This window comes from Protomyctophum bolini, assembly GCF_963924005.1.
Source record: "Protomyctophum bolini genome assembly, chromosome: 14".
Lineage (NCBI taxonomy): Eukaryota > Metazoa > Chordata > Actinopteri > Myctophiformes > Myctophidae > Protomyctophum > Protomyctophum bolini.
The window spans coordinates 25,336,732-25,355,007 of NC_137875.1; the positions used below are offsets into that span (position 1 = coordinate 25,336,732).

The following is an 18,276-nucleotide window of genomic DNA, read 5'->3' on the forward strand; positions in this document are numbered from 1 at the left end:
ACTGTTTCAGTATATCTCTGACTAAAATAGTAACTTTATAAATCTATATTAAAAGACGAAAATAAAACTGCATGAGTTTTCCTGGTGTGATAACCTGTCAGAATCAGCTTTTGTTGCGTTGGTTTATGTGCTAAAAGAGTGACTTTGAGAGCTGTTTCCCAGTTACAATGGAAGTCAATGGAAAGTATTTTTATTTCTTAAATTGCTAATAAACAACACAAGGAAGCACTAGTTTGCCCATAATGAGGTAAGAAAACAACCCAAACCTCTAAAAAAGTGGTCTTACCCTTTAAGGTTATTATAGCGATCAATTTGTAGCGGGGCAGGGGTCGCGAGACACGGCCAAAGCATTTCCGGGGGTCCCCAGTGTTGAGAACCCCTGCATTAGTCATTAGACTGATATGAGCAGAGACTTCATTGAATCAAAGTTTTCTCATTACTGAAACTAACAGAAAACTGGAAATGTATTTTCTTGCTGGATTTATGAAGTCAATGTATACCCAGTGTTTCCTCTATATGCATTATTGTGTGGCAGCCAACCACCACAGCATGATTTTAATAGGCTATTTGAAGAAAAATAAATAAAATGTTTTGTACTTTTTGCCAAAACGATGGAAGATGGCTTGCACATTACATACCGGTATGTATATGCTCTTGTATGTATGACTGTATTTCACTTCCAGTGTCTGCTGTCTCTCAAGCTCTCCCTCTTTCTGTCTTCGCATTTAAAGGCATGCTAGTGTGATCTATAAATACAGCCTATTTGTGTCGCAGGCTGGAAAAGCACCCGTTGTACAACCAGTAACCACCGCCACTATCTTAATAGTCTGAGCGTGACATTTATTCACAGTCTGCGTCACCAACCGTTTCTCGGTCTTGCTGTCAAGAGGCATGGTAGAAGAATAGCACAAATATAATACCTTCATTCCGCTGGTTACAACATCCCATGCGAGACTACCTGGCTCCCATATACACAAGCGAACAGCACAAACCGGACATAATTCCAGTTCTCCAAATCTAATTAAATATTTATAAGTTACGGGGCATCAAGGCAAATTTGTTACCCATGAGGAAAGGCTTACATACATGATTCAGGGATAAATAAGGAACCTTGTACTATTAATTCCCTGCCGGGGTTGCGGTCAGTCATAGTCCGTTCCCTGCCGGGGATTTCAGACAGATGTTTGAATACCCTGAAATTCACCCCAGTGAACCAGAAGTAGTTATCGGCCATTACGGATCTGCCGTCAGATACTTTCGCTAAAGTTACCGATAAAACACTTAGGTTGACTTGGGTCGACGCACAACAGGACATATCACACCGCTGGTACGAACGCTAAAACTGTCTCATCCCGTCTCAACCCTTTGGTGTGGTTTGGGCTTTAGACCATGACGGAGGTCTCTAGCAAACTTGAGCCACAAAAGACACCATAGAGCGCACAAGTTGCTGTTTCGAACATTGCGAAGTTTGCTAGAGCAGACTCAGCCCCGTTCGAGTTGCAACCCTCCCCCCCAAAGGCAATGCCAACACCGAGCAATGTTTATCTCCCACCACGGAATAACCTTGCGTCTGGTGTCACCAGTCTATTTACCTCGGAGTAAAGTCTGGTAACCACAGAGCAAAGACCGGCAGTGTCGGTAGGCCAATCAGAGGCAGGTGGGCGGGTCTTTACCGGACCGGGCCGTAGTATTGAATCACGCCAAAGACGTTTGACATTGACAAGATGCAACCATTGTGGGATTTTCATTTCAAAACTAATTTATTTTTGCAGAACAAGTGTACGATTCTCATCATCAATTTCACTTGATCGTTGCCTGTTGAATCTATAGATCAATCCAGATCAATGGATCATGTTACACACCTAACTAAATCACAATAAGTGATACAGTAGTCCCTCGCCCACTCCCCCTCCCTCTATAGCTAAATCACAATGTGTGATACAGTGATAGTCCCTCCGCCCGCACTCCCTACCTCAGTCTCCACTGCTGCTCTCTCAATGTCCATTTCATTCTTTTTGCCAGCTGCTTGAAAAGCAGCAGACAACACGTTCAGCTACCTCTACTAGCGACCGTAGTAGACACACGCAATCACTCCAAGGAACAGCAATGTCCGTGTTCACCTATGTGTTCACCTATGTGGCCATGAGCAACAGTATATGACTAAGAGTACCAGTAGGGGCGCTGTTGTGCCAGAAATAGAGAGATATTATTAGTGCTGCACTGTTGCCTGCTAATGAGAGAGAGAGAGAGGCGAGGAGGGGGGGAGAGGGGAGTTGAACCACTCAGTTCACACGGGTGTGATTTTCATCATTGGCTGCCTCTAAGCCAATGGGAGACGTACCCATAGTCTGAACGGTATAAATTAAAACCCATACTCTTTGGCTGCATACTCTGAACACTGCAACGTGAAGCCGTGAGCTGAGGCAGAGGCTGCGGCACACAAACTGATTATATATATATGTTCATAAACGAGAGCTTGCTGCAGTTTGCATTTATGACAGAGACATTGATGTTAACTAATGGGTGGTGCACTCACTGCACTGCAGAGGGAATAAATATTTCATCAATCATGATGAAAATGGTCATGGCTGTTGGTGTAGCCTGCAACACCATGACACTAAACAATCTGTAGTATCAAGGCGGTTTGGAGGATTTAGCCTAATTAAAATCTAATCTGAAGATAAAATCATATTAAATTATAATTATTATGGGGGGGGGGTCCCCAAATTATTTCAAAGAGAAAAAAAAGTAACTGAATGGCTGGAAAATGGAAATTAAGAGTTTACACAGTACGTGGTGCATGCATAAACTTTCCTTAATGATTATCTGGTTTCAGTATTAATTTACGATATATTTTCTCTATTATTAAGGTTATTTTTGCAGTCAGTTTGTATTGGTTGGTGGTGGGGAGGGGCGTGAGACATGGCCAAGGCATTTCCGGGGGTCCCCAGCCAAAAACGTTGAGAACCCCTGTACAACAGTGTAGCAATTAGTGGGTTCCCATTATGCGTTTTCTGCTAAACGGGTGCAAAACATCCCTGTCATTGTATTTTCTCTCTCACATACATACATACATAAAAAACATTAGTTATACCTGTATATTATGATGTTGGTTTTATATGAGACCAATGCATATAATTTCATTTGGCATATCAGTACAGTACACCACTGGCAATGTTTGTTGAACTTGAAAGTCTCAATCTATATATTTTTTAAAAATACAATACTTTCAGAAAGTGATTGTGTGAACTAGGCATAATACATCCTGTCTGTGTCATGTCAATTCTTTCTGGCTTCAGCCTCAGGCCTTACATATACAACTACATATTACAGGCCACATTCCCCACTTCCTGTGTGTCCGAGTGTGAGGGCACTCTGCACTCCGCACATAAACCCCTCCACAAGATATCATTCAATTCATAAGATAATTTCAGGCCATTGTAGGCCTGTCACAATTATTACATATGGTAAGGACCTGACCACAATTATTTGAGATAATCGCAGTTATTTATGGCGTATCAATTCATCTGTTGAAAAAGATCAATGAACATTTTCAAAATATATATATATATTTTTCTACATAAGTGATAGTGACGGCCTACTAATTTCGGATCCGCAACAGTGAAACAAAAAAAACTGTGCAACCACCTTATCACTAGCCGTCAGCCTGTTACCAACACCCCACTAGACAACTGTGGAAAATGGATAAAAATCGATCCCGGTCCGATTGACATAAAAGTGAGGCTGATCTTTTTTACGTCCTCCGAAATTTGGTCCGATATTCTGCCATAAAAAAGCACCAGTGTGCAAACACATGTATTTGTAATAAATGAAAAGTAAAATGTCATGAGCCCTACATGTCAAGAGCATTTCAGTCTTTAAAGTGCTTTTACACTGCTACTAACTACATGTACCGTACGAAGTAAGGTATGCAAGTAATGCAATTATCTGCACAAGCAACAGTATACTGAAAAGAGTAAATTCATTTTTGGAGGTTTGTGGAACCCTCTGTGGAATAAAAACTAATATTGACACTATATACGGATGCATTTTTCCCAAAGCACACACAACTCCTATTTGTATTTACGATGCAATTCTCCAGAGAGGGAGAGCATACACATCTTCCACAGAGTCTTGGGACCATGAAAAAGATGCAGATGGAATTAAACATGCATTACACAATGCTGATAAACAACAACAACTCACGCTGTGGTAAAAGCAGACATACAAGTCCCATGTCTGCCTAGCCCCGATACGTTCCCTCAGTCCCTACGCTCATTCTGTAGCTCCGAGATGAGCTCAAGAATCCAAGCCCTTCCATTGCGTTTCAGAAACGGCTCATGGATTTTATTGGCCGTTCCTAAATGACATTTAGTTTAGCTCCTTATCACACCTTCACTTTTTGGATACAATCTGCAGAAAAGGGTAAGTTGTGGAAACCATGTGCCGTTTCTGAAACACAATGGGAGGGCTTGGATTCGTGACCTCATCTCGGAGCTACAGAATGAGCGTAGGGACTGAGGGAACGTATCGGGGATAATGTCTGCCCTGCTGTGGAGTTCATGAGAAAGTGTCATGGATGGCAACAACAAATAGGCTACTGTAACAACCATACCAAGTCAACTGAAGTCTCTCTCAAGACAGACTGTTGACTCTGGTAGATGGACTGTTCACACTCCATCTACCAATGGTCAGCTCTCCTCTCCCAGACCACATTTTACAGTATGTTTGACATGCATTAGGTAAAAGTTTGTTTCAATAGTAGTCTACGGCTGCCAGTTATCCTCTCCCAACCTAACACACATGAAACAAAGAAAGGCAATTAACCTATAGCCAAAATAGAAGCATCCGATCATAAATATATTCAGTTATGGGACTTTAATAATTGCCTAGCTTGTTAGATCACACATTTGGGAAATTGTCTAATCTGCAGCTGTCATCAGATCAGCTCACATCACATCACCAGAAAAATGCATCAAATAGCGTTTTGTGTGTGTGTGTGTGTGTGTGTGTGTACAATCAGGCCTACATGACTGTGCGAAAGCCATTGTGACGAATTATAAAAATGTCTTCACACTGTCACAATCAGTGCCCCTGTCCATTATGTGGACAGCAAAGCCAACCTCCCGATAATTTTAAATGTCGACAAGGCAGGCATAGCCATCGTATAGGTGCACAAGTTAACACAATACTTGTCACAATAATACACACAGAACCATGGGGTAAGCTCCTGTGCGAAACAGCACCATTGGACCCCATTGTAAACAAGTGTAATGCTTTATGGTGTCGTCCACAGTTAACAGTTTAATGTTAATACATACTTCAATCAATTAAAACCAGTCGAGTTGAATGTTGCAAGGACTTGCGAGTAGGCTAGTTGCATTTTAGCCCTGGGTCCAGTGACTTGCTAACGCACTGGATCATGGCTAGATGCATGGTTTGGGCTTAAAACACAAAACAGCATACTACCACCGGTAAATGTAACCGTCTATATGAGTCTATATAGTAGCTCTGCTAAAAAAAAATCAATCGTAGATTAGTAGAATAGCAGAAAATGGAATGTGATGTCACTGATGTGTGACAGTGAAAGAATGGAAGGTAGAATGAAAAAGAGAAACCCCGCACTGTACGCAGAGAAGGCTCCTCTGATATTCTGCACAGGCTTACATGTAATAATAATATGTCTCATAATCTCACCCTTCTTCCAGTTCCAGTTCCAAACTGGCTACTGCTGCTGTTGCTGTTCCATCGGGCCCGGCTGTCCACTGCGGCATCAATGTTCGCAGGAAGTCCTCCTCCCCCCACCGAATCCGATTCGGAGTCTTCCCCCTCCTCCAACTCCTCGTCTCCTTCTACCATTTCGCCCGTTTTTAGCCTCTTGGTCGCCCTCCCATACTCTCCTTCCTCGTACTCGCATGTTCCTTCTGCCAACGACATGGCAGCGGGCACGGGAGAGCCGTTAAAATGTGCACGCTAGGTTCTTCGTTTGGTTTTATATGAACGACAACACGCCCCGGTGGATCAGTGCTCTGTGCTCGGCCCAGCAGAAACGTTCTGCCTTTTCATAAATTATAAACCGTTTCCTGCCCAGTCTGGGGGAAAAAAGACGCCTCGCGAAATGAGGGCACTGTTCTTTAGCCTGCTGTCAAATGGGCATTCCTTTTAACCAATGGGTTGAAGTGAAGTGACGGTCGCGTCTTTATAATATCCGTGTTAATGTGTGCCTCCTCAAAAGCCTTTTGACGCAGATCAGAGAAGCCCACAGCCCGTGGTTATATATCCTTGGTATCCAGTATCCACGCACCCCTCTTCTTCTTCTCTCCACCTTCTTTCTTTAGCTCGCTTTCTCTCTCCCTCAACCCAGTGATTTTAGCTTTGAGTGTTGGTGAAAGAGAGATCCCGCCCCCGCTCCGATCTGATTGAACAGTATGTTCTGAGACGGCGAGTGATTGGTCTAGTGTCAGCGGAGAGAAAAGGCTGCTCTACATTCTGCAGTGATGTGCGGAGAGAGAGAGAGAGAGACGGGAAGAAATGTTATAGCAGCAGAGACAGAAATGAACACATGTATGCATTGCATTCCAAACAGAGATGATGGCCCAGGCTAGGCCACAGCCTGTGGCCTACAGCAGGTGTTCCCAAACTTTTTTGGACCAGGTACCCCTTTTGGGGTAGATATTTTTCCAGGTACCCCCTCATCCTCGCAACACGGATAACAATATATTTACAACCACAAGCAGTGTTTCCTGCAGGAAAAAGCTTTGGCATGGTGCTGGGCACAGGCCGCAATTTTGATTAATTAATTAATTTGATTAATTAATTAATTAATAAGATTAATACATTAAGATTAATTTGTATTATTGTTCTTGTATTGCTATTGGAGACACTGGGGGGACACTGGGGGACACTGGGCAGGCACTGAGGAGGCACTGGGGAGACACTGGGGAGGCACTCAGGGGCACACTGGGGAGGCACTGGGAAGGCACTCGGGGGCACACTGGGGAGGCATTGGGGAGGCACTCGGGGGCACACTGGGGAGGCACTGGGAAGGCACTCGGGGGCACACTGGGGAGGCATTGGGGGGGCACACTGGGGAGGCACTGGGAAGGCACTCGGGGGGACACTGGGGAGGCACTGGGAAGGCACTCGGGGGGACACTGGGGAGGCACTGGGAAGGCACTCGGGGGGCACACTGGGGAGGCATTGGGGAGGCACTCAGGGGGACACTGTCTAAATGTAGACGTCTAAATGTAGACGTCTAAATGTGTACGTCTTCTCTTATGGGGGTCCCTGGCATATCTTTTCAAATGGGGGTCCACAGGCTAAGTAGTGTCAATTTGGGGGTCCTTGACATGAAAAAGTTTGGGAACCACTGCTTTAAACACTTTATGAACATGAACAAAATAGATGGGTCCCCCCTGGAACTCCCTCAGGTACGCCTGGGGGTCCCCGGACCCCACTTTGGGAACCACTGGCCTACAGGCCTTGCCTGCAAAGGCAGAAATACCTTGTAGTGGCGGTGGTGGTGATGATGATGATGACTTAAAGGTGTTTTGGTTGTTAGGCCTAATGAAAATGAAGTAAATAAATAGAGCCGGCTACACAAGGCCTGAGGCCTCTACAGAATAGTCTATTCTGTAGAGGCCTCAGGCCCCCCTTGTCGACCCATTAATGCAATAAGGTTTATGAGGGAGGTTGTTGTGTAATAAATCAACACAAGGAATGCATTACCTTAAGCAAAGACAACTTTATTAATGCTCAGGTAGCAAAATTTCTAAAATTACATCCGAGACATCGAAACACAAAGCACTCTGCTCCTTTCCTGTAGGAAAGGCTATAGTTCAGAGACAAACAGCCATCTTCTACAATGTCTTCCCTCTCCATGACGTGTAGCCTATTACCAGCCACAGCATGCAGTAATCCAGGAAATCCAGTTTAATCAAACCCAGTGCCCCCTTTAACATCATCATAATCTAATCTCAAAGTACGTTAGAGTCACCATAAATAATTTATTATATTAAAATATTTTCATGCGAGTAAACAAAGGACGAGGGAGAGGGAAACAGATCTGGAATTCTCAAACACAAAGAAACAAAAGGGGCGTACAAGGGGGACCTAGGATCTATGAAAATATATTCAACAGATTGAGACAAAAATATAGAAATACATTTACACCTATGTATGTACACGTGTACATAAGCAATAGGTCTATCACCCATGTGAATATCACAAATTATCTAAATATGTTCTCACGATGACTCACTTGAAAATATGAGTGTCTTGGTGGTAATTTGGTCCGTTTCAAGAATGTAAAAGGTATATTTTGTGAAATTTAGCTCCAAGGTCAAGTGCTACATGTATTGAATAGCAGCACAGAAAGAATCAAGTCAAATCACTTGTCTGCTCTGATGATTAGGTAAATAACACTGGAATGTCCCAGAATGTCATACAGACACTGATAGCTTTGGCAGTGGTAATAGCTATTCTTTACCCTTTTTCAGTTCTGCTGATATACTTACAGGATTAAGCATTATGAGAATCTACATAAATCAGAGATTACACATAATGATAGAGTGATATGATAGAACATGTCAATTGTTTCAGTAAAAAATTAAAACAAGAGATGAGATTTGATATAATGTTGGTAACAGTCCTGCTATAAATAATTTCAACATGGAGCTCAATATATCTATACTCAATATAAGAACTATATATTTTTGACTTCTACCGGTATATGCCTTTGATAATTATAGCAACATATTTACATTTAGAAGCAGTTATTGCATTACATATTATTCAAACACTTAAACCCTGTTTTCCGGTAATATCGCAGAGTCATACTCTACCTGTCCTGTTATAAATAAATACATAGATCATTACAGTCAACATGTTTGGAAAAGAAAAAGTAATACTTTGTACATTCTAAATACAAATATATCTCATTGTAGCAACTTCAGTTGACAGCTTTAACTGCTGGCCAATAAATTAACAATTAACAGGAAACAAAAGCAAAACGTTTCCATCAGAGAAAGAAAATGGTTCATTTTCATTTACCCATAATATAAACTGACATTGTATGGCTGCTGTCAGGAAATCAGCAGTTTTTGACAGATACAATGTTTATGAACAAGTATTTTGCAGTTGCATGACCACTCATCTGATAATTTGGACAGTTCGGGGACTGTGTGATTGAGGTGCAAGGTGCTTGTACGGCTGACCTGCCTCCACTACAAATAAAGTCTTCTTCAGGTGCACCAACATTTTACACACTCTAAAAACTAATAGGAACATTTATGGACAACAAACTATACCATATTTGGTCTAAACATTATGCATTACAAAATACATTAAAGTTCTCAATTAAAAATAAAGTTGAAACCCCAAACCTAAAATATATATTCTAGATAGGGGTATAAAAGTCTCTGGGTGGATAGTTCAACTGAACCACTGGCAGTGCACTGCATGCAGGCCAGATGCCTCTTCCATGCTTGCTGTTGCTCTTCCCCACATGGACAGGATGTTGGAATTCCATGCATCAGAGAGGAAGTAGCTTGCTTGGCTAGTCATCTAATGCTGTTCTGTTTTGGTCACTGCAAAAAGCAGCAGTCCAGTTCTACTGTGTTGCTTGTCAGAATGGGCCCTAGGTGGCAGCATACACTGTGAGATCAACAGTGATCAACATTCAACATTGATCCAGTGAGCCTTTTTCTGTTCCCAACACGTCAGAGCACATAAACAAAAGGAGGAAAACAAGAAGATACAACTCAGACATTATTTCCCCCTACAAACCTGCTTCATCTTACAAGGACGGTACCTTATAATCAGCACAAAGTTTTAGGAGAGCTGAACAATCAGTAAAAACAAACACCCATATAATGAAGCAATATATAGTATAAATTCAGCAGTTCAATTTGCACTTAAAGTATTTAACATGACTTATAATAACCTTCCACAAACTAACCTATAGGCTGCTAACCTATCAGGACAAATAATCTCAGAAGAAACTACTTTTTTATATACAAAAGTGTAGAAACTATAATCTCATAAGGTGATTCTCAGCTACATACAATTCCACAAAACACACACACACACACACACACACACACACACACACACACACACACACACACACACACACACACACACACACACACACACACACACACGGCACAAAGTACCATTGGAGCAAAGAGCTCATTTTGGTGTGGCATGATAATAAATTATAATACTGTAATATAATATTGTCTAAAAACATTGTTGAGACAAAAAAAGAAAGAAAAGTTTTTGTAGTAGAAAAGTAATACTTCAATATAGATCATGACATCATAAATGCCTCAAAATGCCCATGTCAAATGTTGATGCTGGAATGTATGGTACCACATCAGCCATACTGCCTGGGAACATACAACTGCTAGCCTGCCAAGCACCACCTCTCTCAGACTGGGGCAAGCCAGGGTGTCACAAATAATGCTGCATTCACATGGGATCAGGCAAGCCGTCACCACTTCTACCGGAAGTCATTTTAGTGGATGGGAGCTTCTACCGGAAGTCATTTTAGTGGATGGGAGCAGGACATGGAGTATTAAAAGGATAGAGACTGAACTGGCGCGAAGCTCCGCCCCTCCGCTATTCATGTCAGTGGAAGTTGCTCAGTGGTGTTTTGAAGCCGCCGGAGGGACCGTCTATTTCCGCCTTTTTGGGCGCACTTCCGCATTTGACCTCCAAAATTTGGAGGTCAAATGCGGAAGTGCAACCGAGCACTCAATGTTAAAGCTCAGCTGCACGGGGTTTCCTCGTCATGAATCCACGGGTCCGCCTGCAGTCCTTCCTCTTACCACTAGGGCCCAGCGCTTCAACATTGGAGTGCCTAGCTGGCCCCTTGGAGCAGGACGGTAAACGGAACAGGACGGCACAGCAGCTAGAACCAGTGACGGTAACAGCAGACGGGATCAATGTTAAAATATGTAATCTTTTTACCGTTCCGTGCCGTCCAGCAGGTGGTGCCGTTTGCCGTCTACCGCTTGCCTGATCCCATATGAATGCAGCATAAGAGTGAGGCTTGACAAACTCACCTAACAGGGGTTTAAAACAGCCCCTCCGTAACTTTAAGATCCAATCAAAATCAATAAATTGATGGGGACCAAAATAGAAATAAAAATAATCAAATGAAACGTAACAAATTCTGCCCCCAGCTGATATGCAAGTAGTGGAGATATGTCCATGACATGCACAGAAATGTGCAAGTCGTGAAAAATAAATAATTAATTGGGTATCCAGGTCTATTTACATGAGTATTATACTATTTACAAAACAACAACAACACAGCTACTGCTTGATGGTAATGGTATACATTTAGAAAAAAGACAGGTTAATGCCCTGTTTCTATGTGGTGTGTGTGTGTGTGTGTGTGTGTGTGTGTGTGTGTGTGTGCAGGGCCGGTTCTAGGCATAGGCGAACTAGGCGGTCGCCTAGGGCCTCAACCACTGAGGGGGCCTCGTCACAGGGAGAAGATTTTTTTTTCTTCATGTATCCCTTACATGGGCTACTGGCCACATGTGGCCCCCACCTAGCTTCTTAATTTTGATCTCAAAGTGCACCAGATTGAAGCATTTTCATGGCAAATTTACAATTTTTATCCGGCGTGGCAAAGCAGGAGGGGGGGGGGCCTCTGTATAATATGTTGCCTAGGGCCTCAAAAGGCCTAGAACCGGCACTGATGGTCGGGGGGGTAGGACCAAGGGCTTTGGGATTAGTTTATAAACATTTTGGTATTCGTTTATAAACATTTGTGATTTGTTTATAAACATTTGTGATTTATTTATAAACATTTTGGGATTTGTTTATAAACATTTGGGATTTGTTTACAAACATTTGTGATTTGTTTATAAACATTTGTGATTTGTAAGTCTCATGGGGGAGGTAGGACCACTACCAGTCTCATGGTCGGGGGGGTAGGACCAAGGGATTTGGGATTTGTTTATAAACATTTTGGTATTTGTTTATAAACATTTGGTATTTGTTTATAAACATTTGTGATTTGTTTATAAACATTTGTGATTTGTTTATAAACATTTGTGATTTGTTTATAAACATTTGGGATTTGTTTACAAACATTTGGGATTTGTTTATAAACATTTGGGATTTGTTTATAAACATTTGGGATTTGTAAGTCTCATGGGGGGGGTAGGACCACTACCAGTTTACCTGTAGTAAGTCTCATGGTCGGGGGGGTAGGACCAAGGGATTTGGGATTTGTTTATAAACATATTGGTATTTGTTTATAAACATTTGTGATTTGTTTATAAACATTTGTGATTTGTTTATAAACATTTGTGATTTGTTTATAAACATTTTGGGCTCTGTATAATATGTTGCCTAGGGCCTCAAAAGGCCTAGAACCGGCACTGTGTGTGTGTGTGTGTGTGTGTGTGTGTGTGTGTGTGTGTGTGTGTGTGTTCTGGTAGGGTGGGCTGTTGTGCTGGTCAAATTACTTGAACCCATAATTTTACCAGAAAACCCCAAATCTTCAGACAAAGAACCATACCTGTACCTGTAGTACAAAGCATTGCACATAACTGTCAATAATGCAATATTTAGTAAGTGCAGTGTAAAGCTAACCTGACTCTGCCAGATTGCGGCAGTATTGAGTTCACCAGTTCCTAGTTCCAGTTCACCAGGCTAGTGTAAAGCATGTGTGATGGCAATGGGAATGAAATCCCCAAACCCTGGCAGTGCAAGTACTTTGTTTTATCCATTGATTTACACAGAAATTGAACCATTAACCACAGCAGTGTTAGTGCTTTGTAGGGAATGTAACGTCTAACCATGGCAGTGTCAGTGCCTTGCTTTAGCCCTTGAGCAACACAAGACGGCTGATTGAAGTGTTTGGCATTATAGTGTAGGCATATTAGAAAAGTCATCATTGATACAGTTCTTTGTCCAAATAATTCAGTTCATGTCATGGGCCATGTCATGTTTAGCAGACATAAAAAGTTCAGTGCATTATTACCACCCATGTAAAATACAGTTAACGTCAATCAAAACTAAACATCATTGCTTATATTATTATCATTAACAATATTCAGAACTTTTAATACCAGCATTCCTCTCAGCTGGTTAGCAGCTAGAAAACATCAGCCCTGTCTGTTTTATGGGGTGTGTGTCCTGAGTCCTGTTCTGTGTGAGAGCTTGTGACATTTGGTGGTATCCATATCCACCATACGGAAAATAACAATTTACCAGTAGTGGTACTGTCAATTTCGGTTTGTACCACGGAAATGATTTGATTGGCTGAGCACGGAATGTGATGTGTATGATGGTGTATGATGATGTATGATGAAAAGAGCGCTTCACAAAAGTGTGATTGATTTAAATTCAACTGGCAAACAACTAAATTGAGGAGAAAGGGCTAAGATGCAAAAAAAAAGAAAAGAAAAAGAAAGAAAAGTCTCTCTAACCTTCTAGAAAAGAGACTAAAGTCACCCTATTGAAGGCCTGTGTGCCACAGCGTGTATGTAATAGAACCAAAACATAAGGTGAGTGTGTTAAATCAGTAATCGTGTGTGTGTGTGTGTGTGTGTGTGTGTGTGTGTGTGTGTGTGTGTGTGTGTGTGTGTGTGTGTGTGTGTGTTGTGAGTGTGTGTTTGTGAGTGTGTGTGTGTGTGTGTGTGTGTGTGTGTGTGTGTGTGTGTGTGTGTGTGTGTGTGTGCACGCGTGTGCGTGCATGTGTGCGTGCGTGCTCCTGTGCGTTGGCGTGTGTGTGGTTCAGTCTCGGCAGGTGGGAAGGTTGACAAAGGTGAAAATGTTGTACTCAATGAGACAGGAGAAACACACAAAGACAGCATAGAGGAGGAGGCACATCACACCCAGACGACTGTCCAACGTCCACTTGTTCAAATGGACTCCTGTCACCTGGTACCCACACACACACACACGCACACGCATAAGTACACAGAAACACACGCACGCACATACGCACGCACGCACGCAGGAAGACAGAGAGACACGATTACAACTGTGAAAAAGCTGTGAAACAAGTGAATCTCAAGCTCCTTCATTTCTAGGACCCCCCAATTGGTGGGTCCAATGGTTTTGCATTTATGCATGATTTGTGGCCCAGGTTGTGACTAGACATAACGTTGTGTGACCCCGGTTTGGCTCTTGAGATCATGGCCTGTTACTTGAAGTTACTCAACACTCACTGTTATAAAGACAGACGCCAGCAGGAGACCCACAGAGAAGATCAGCCCTTTACTGTTCAGCTTGATCTGGGAAGACAACACACAGCAACTTAGATCCAGTGGTAGACATTAGACAAAGTATATACTCAAGTAAATACTCAAGTATTAAAAAGTTATTTTTCACATTAATTGTCATTGAAGTGCACCAAATGGCGGGGAGAAAGTGAAAGAGGACTGCTGCAAGCATGGACATTTAGGAGCAAAGGCAGCTGAAGGGAGGAAGGGGTGCTAAAGCGGTGAAATACGGTGGTGAGGAGACCATTTTCCACGCTGCTGCCCCTGCCCCCACGAAGGGTTAAGCCATATACTCTGACGCCCCTGGATGTCAGACCAAACCAGCACGTACCCAGACGTCAGAACCGCGTGGTTTCAGTGATTACAATAAAGATCGCTCTTCGCCAATGTATGAATGGTTCTAGGTTGCCAGGCGATTGATACAAGCGGAAATGAACCGGAAAATGAAAAGCTTGTCTCCGTCAGCCTCAATGTAAATAGATTTATGAAAATGCATTTATCTCTTTCCCCAGGTTGCGTTTTTGTTCAAAACAAGCTTTATTCAATGGCGCATAACTAAAGAACTGATTGTGGTTACAAAATGTATTTTCCTCTGTGAAATAAAAGACTACATGAAGTGAAGAGTGTGGTGCTTACATAGGAGCCGTGGTTGATGGCCAAGGTATTGATAGACCATGGCAAGCCAAGACCCACCAGTATGTCAAACACATTACTGCCTATGGAGTTAGATACAGCCATGTCCCCCATTCCTAGAGAGAGAGAGAGAGAGAGAGAGAGAGATTGTGTAATTGTTGTGACGATAAGAGCGCCCCGATTTCTTTTCAGCACCCTCTAGTGGACAAAAGTGCATTACAATAGTTTTGCATAACTTTGCAACTCAACTAACAAGAGCAAAAAAGAGTGTGGCTCATTGGCTGATGTATTTCAAATTGTTATGCATATCTAAATTATATAGTCATTGGTGCAGGACAAAAAAATTAACAATTCCTCAGGTGCCTGAGGAAGGCCACTTGTTGGCGGAAACGTTGTGAGCTTGTTCGCACATTAAACATTTGCAGCTGTTGCGTATTCATTTTACTAACAACAACCAGGTCGACAAACCTTGGTGTGGCGAGTGTGTCTTCTAACCACAGACAGACAGACAGACAGACAGACAGACAGACAGACAGACAGACAGACAGACAGACAGACAGACAGACAGACAGACAGACAGACAAACAGGGAGAGAAAGAGTGAAAGACACGGGCCGCTAAATATTGAATGAAGGGAACATAAATAAACCCAGATGAAAGGGTGGCGGTAGACACCATGTGGAGCTGTCTTCCCTTCTCTTCCTCCTCTCCGTACCACAGACAGGGAGAGAAGGGCAGAGCGAGATGACACGGCGCCTCTCCTTTGGTGTTTGTTCCCTTTTCTCTTCTCTTTTCTTTTGAAAGTGGCTTCCCTTTGATTCCCGTTGATTGGTTTGGTTGATAGGATGCTGCTTTATAGTCTCTTGTTCGGTACATGCGTGTGTGTTTGTTTGTGCGCGCGAGCGTGTCTGTGTGTGTGTGTGTGTGTGTGTGTGTGTGTGTGTGTGTGTGTGTGCGAGCGTGTATGATTGCGCTCGCTTGTATGTCTGTGTGTATACACAATGTATGAGGTGTACAGGATGTGTTCTCACCTTGTCTAGCCACTATGAGACTGGCCATGCAGTCCGGAACGCTGGTTCCTGCAGCCAGGAAGGTGATTCCCATGATGACATCAGGGATTCCAAGAGTAAAGCCAATCACTGTCACCTGTTGGAGAAAACAAATCAAATCATGCAGAATTATATATAATATAGATTATATATTATAGATATATAAATCTATACTACACCAAGCGTACAAATAAAATATGTAGCTGGAGCTAGACCATGCCAATTAGTTGTAAATGAGGTATGTAAATGATGATCCAGAATGTACAAAATAACACTAAAATGATTTCATGGAAAAGCTGCCATCTGTGTTTATCAGTGACTAGCTGATACTGTTTGACCACATTAACCCTCCCTTGTGTACATATTTCGGCAAATTCAAGTTTTGGCAGCAGGCCAATTTTTGCTAAACAATATTTTTACTCCTACAGATTTTGTCCAGACATTACGCAAAAGGCTACACAAAGTACACATTTACTGTATCTCTAAAGTCAAGTGATCAAGACAGATCTTATTATCGTTATTTAATATTACTTATGCTGTATGCTAACTTTGTCCGAAAAATGCAATGCAAATCTGTTGGGGACAAAAGTGGCCTTGTGTATCTGTCTGTGTCTTGGTCGTTCTGTCTGTCCATCCATCCTGTCGTCTTACCATCCACACCATGACGTAGGAGAATGCAGCAATCCAGAGAGTAGACGCCACAAAGGAGAGCATGAACCATTCCTCCCAGCGTGGTTTGTTACAGTTAGGCACGGTGTAGTACAGCAGCAGACACAGAGGCCACGCTAGGAGCCACTTCAACTTGTTAAACACACCCGCTGAAATGAGAAAGAATGGAATAAAATTAAGAATTGAGAGTTTTGGCAATGGCATGCAATGTAAATGGTGCATTTAATGTATATAGCATCTTGATCCAAAGCGCTTTCCAATTTCCAATGTGCATTACATTCACTCATAGACCGATGGCAGAGGGCCATGCAAGGACACTTCGACATTAAGCCAGGATTGTAACAGGAACCTTCGGATTCCCAAGTGGGCATTGTATCTCCTGAGCCTCTGCCACACCATACATACTGTACGTTGTATACAGTAATAGACAATTTATAATTAATCTACCGTAGATGCATATTCTTAATGTCGCTGCTGTAATTGTGTGCAAATGAATGAACATATTCACTCACATCACTACTACACAACACAGCCAGCTTGGTAGCATAGCTGGCGAGCGACTGGATTTTCAATCCACTACTACACAACACAAGTGTTAATGATCCATCTTAATAATCTACCTGGGCACTGGAATGGCACAAAGGGTCCTGCGTCGTCTTCCTCCTCCTCTTCTTCATCATTTTCGTTGTTTTCGTTGTCTTCATTCTCTGTCTCGTTGCCAGCTTCACGGTCGTCGTGTCGACCATTGACTCCCCTCTCGAGCCCGGCCAGCCCATTCTCTTGGCCTCTTCCCCCCTTCCCCTTCCCAGGGACATCTGAGTCTCCGTTGGTGAAGGCCCGAGTATGGATGAGACGCTGTCTCTGGAGGACACACGTGCACATGCGCGCGCGCACACACACACACACACACACACACACACACACACACACACACACACACACACACACACACACACACACACACACACACACACACACAAGTCAGTCAACTTGAACTCCAATACAATACGAACATAGATTATCACCTAGTCATTTGTCATTGCTAAAGGTTATGCAATTGTGCCTGTGCTAATCGGTGTTGCTTGGCATCGGTTTGTTATACAGCAAGCTACGATACTAACGAATAAAGAGGTCTTACCGTACCCATATAACATTGTTTTAGCGTGTTTTGCTAGTGGATAGCTGAGTGCCATGGATTCTGGTGTTTCACAGGCTACCGGAGAGTTCTTCTCCACCCTGGCTGAGATGGGCTTCACAGACCAACAGATCAAGGCTGCTGTTAAGGCGGGAAAGTCATCCATTCCAGAAGCAGCAGAGTGGCTCGTTCAAGTGCCGCAGCCCTCTCAACCAACTACGACAGCCCTTTCCGAGTTCAACCGTCCCAAAAACGCCACAAACCCGGGCGCTTCCGAGTCACATGCAGGGGATTCTGGCGTTTCTCCGACTATTGGGGAGCTCTTCACCACCCTGAAAGAGATGGGCTTCACTGAGCAACAGGTCACGGCTGCGGTTCAGGCAGGAAAGTTCTCTGTTCCGCAAGCAGCAGAGTGGCTCCTTCAAGAACACAACCCACGGCTCAGATTGGGGACGCAGCCCTCTCGGCCACCTGCGACAGCACTTGCTGCGTTCAACCTTCCCAAAGAGGTCACATACCCAAGCACTTCTCATGCAGGG

General features: G+C 43.0%; 2 protein-coding genes across 3 annotated transcripts in view; both read right to left on the minus strand.

Annotated features, from left to right (window-relative positions):
• The window catches only part of hnrnpll (heterogeneous nuclear ribonucleoprotein L like), a 29,029-nt gene extending 22,685 nt beyond the window's left edge, over positions 1 to 6,344 (minus strand). For both annotated transcript variants that reach the window (XM_080782286.1, XM_080782285.1), the window contains exon 1: positions 5,698 to 6,344. In XM_080782286.1, coding sequence (XP_080638412.1) covers positions 5,698 to 5,937 — 240 coding nt within the window. In that variant the 5' untranslated portion in view covers positions 5,938 to 6,344. The remainder of the gene's footprint in view (positions 1 to 5,697) is intronic.
• A 7,417-nt stretch (positions 6,345 to 13,761) lies between these two features.
• The window catches only part of slc24a3 (solute carrier family 24 member 3), a gene marked incomplete at its 3' end in the record, with an annotated part of 71,922 nt that continues 67,407 nt past the window's right edge, over positions 13,762 to 18,276 (minus strand). The window contains exons 12-17 of the mRNA XM_080782313.1: positions 17,223 to 17,463; positions 16,585 to 16,751; positions 15,916 to 16,030; positions 14,889 to 15,001; positions 14,199 to 14,264; positions 13,762 to 13,908 (exon numbers count right to left, since the gene is read on the minus strand). Of these exons, the coding sequence (XP_080638439.1) occupies positions 13,762 to 13,908; positions 14,199 to 14,264; positions 14,889 to 15,001; positions 15,916 to 16,030; positions 16,585 to 16,751; positions 17,223 to 17,463 (849 nt within the window). The remainder of the gene's footprint in view (positions 13,909 to 14,198; positions 14,265 to 14,888; positions 15,002 to 15,915; positions 16,031 to 16,584; positions 16,752 to 17,222; positions 17,464 to 18,276) is intronic.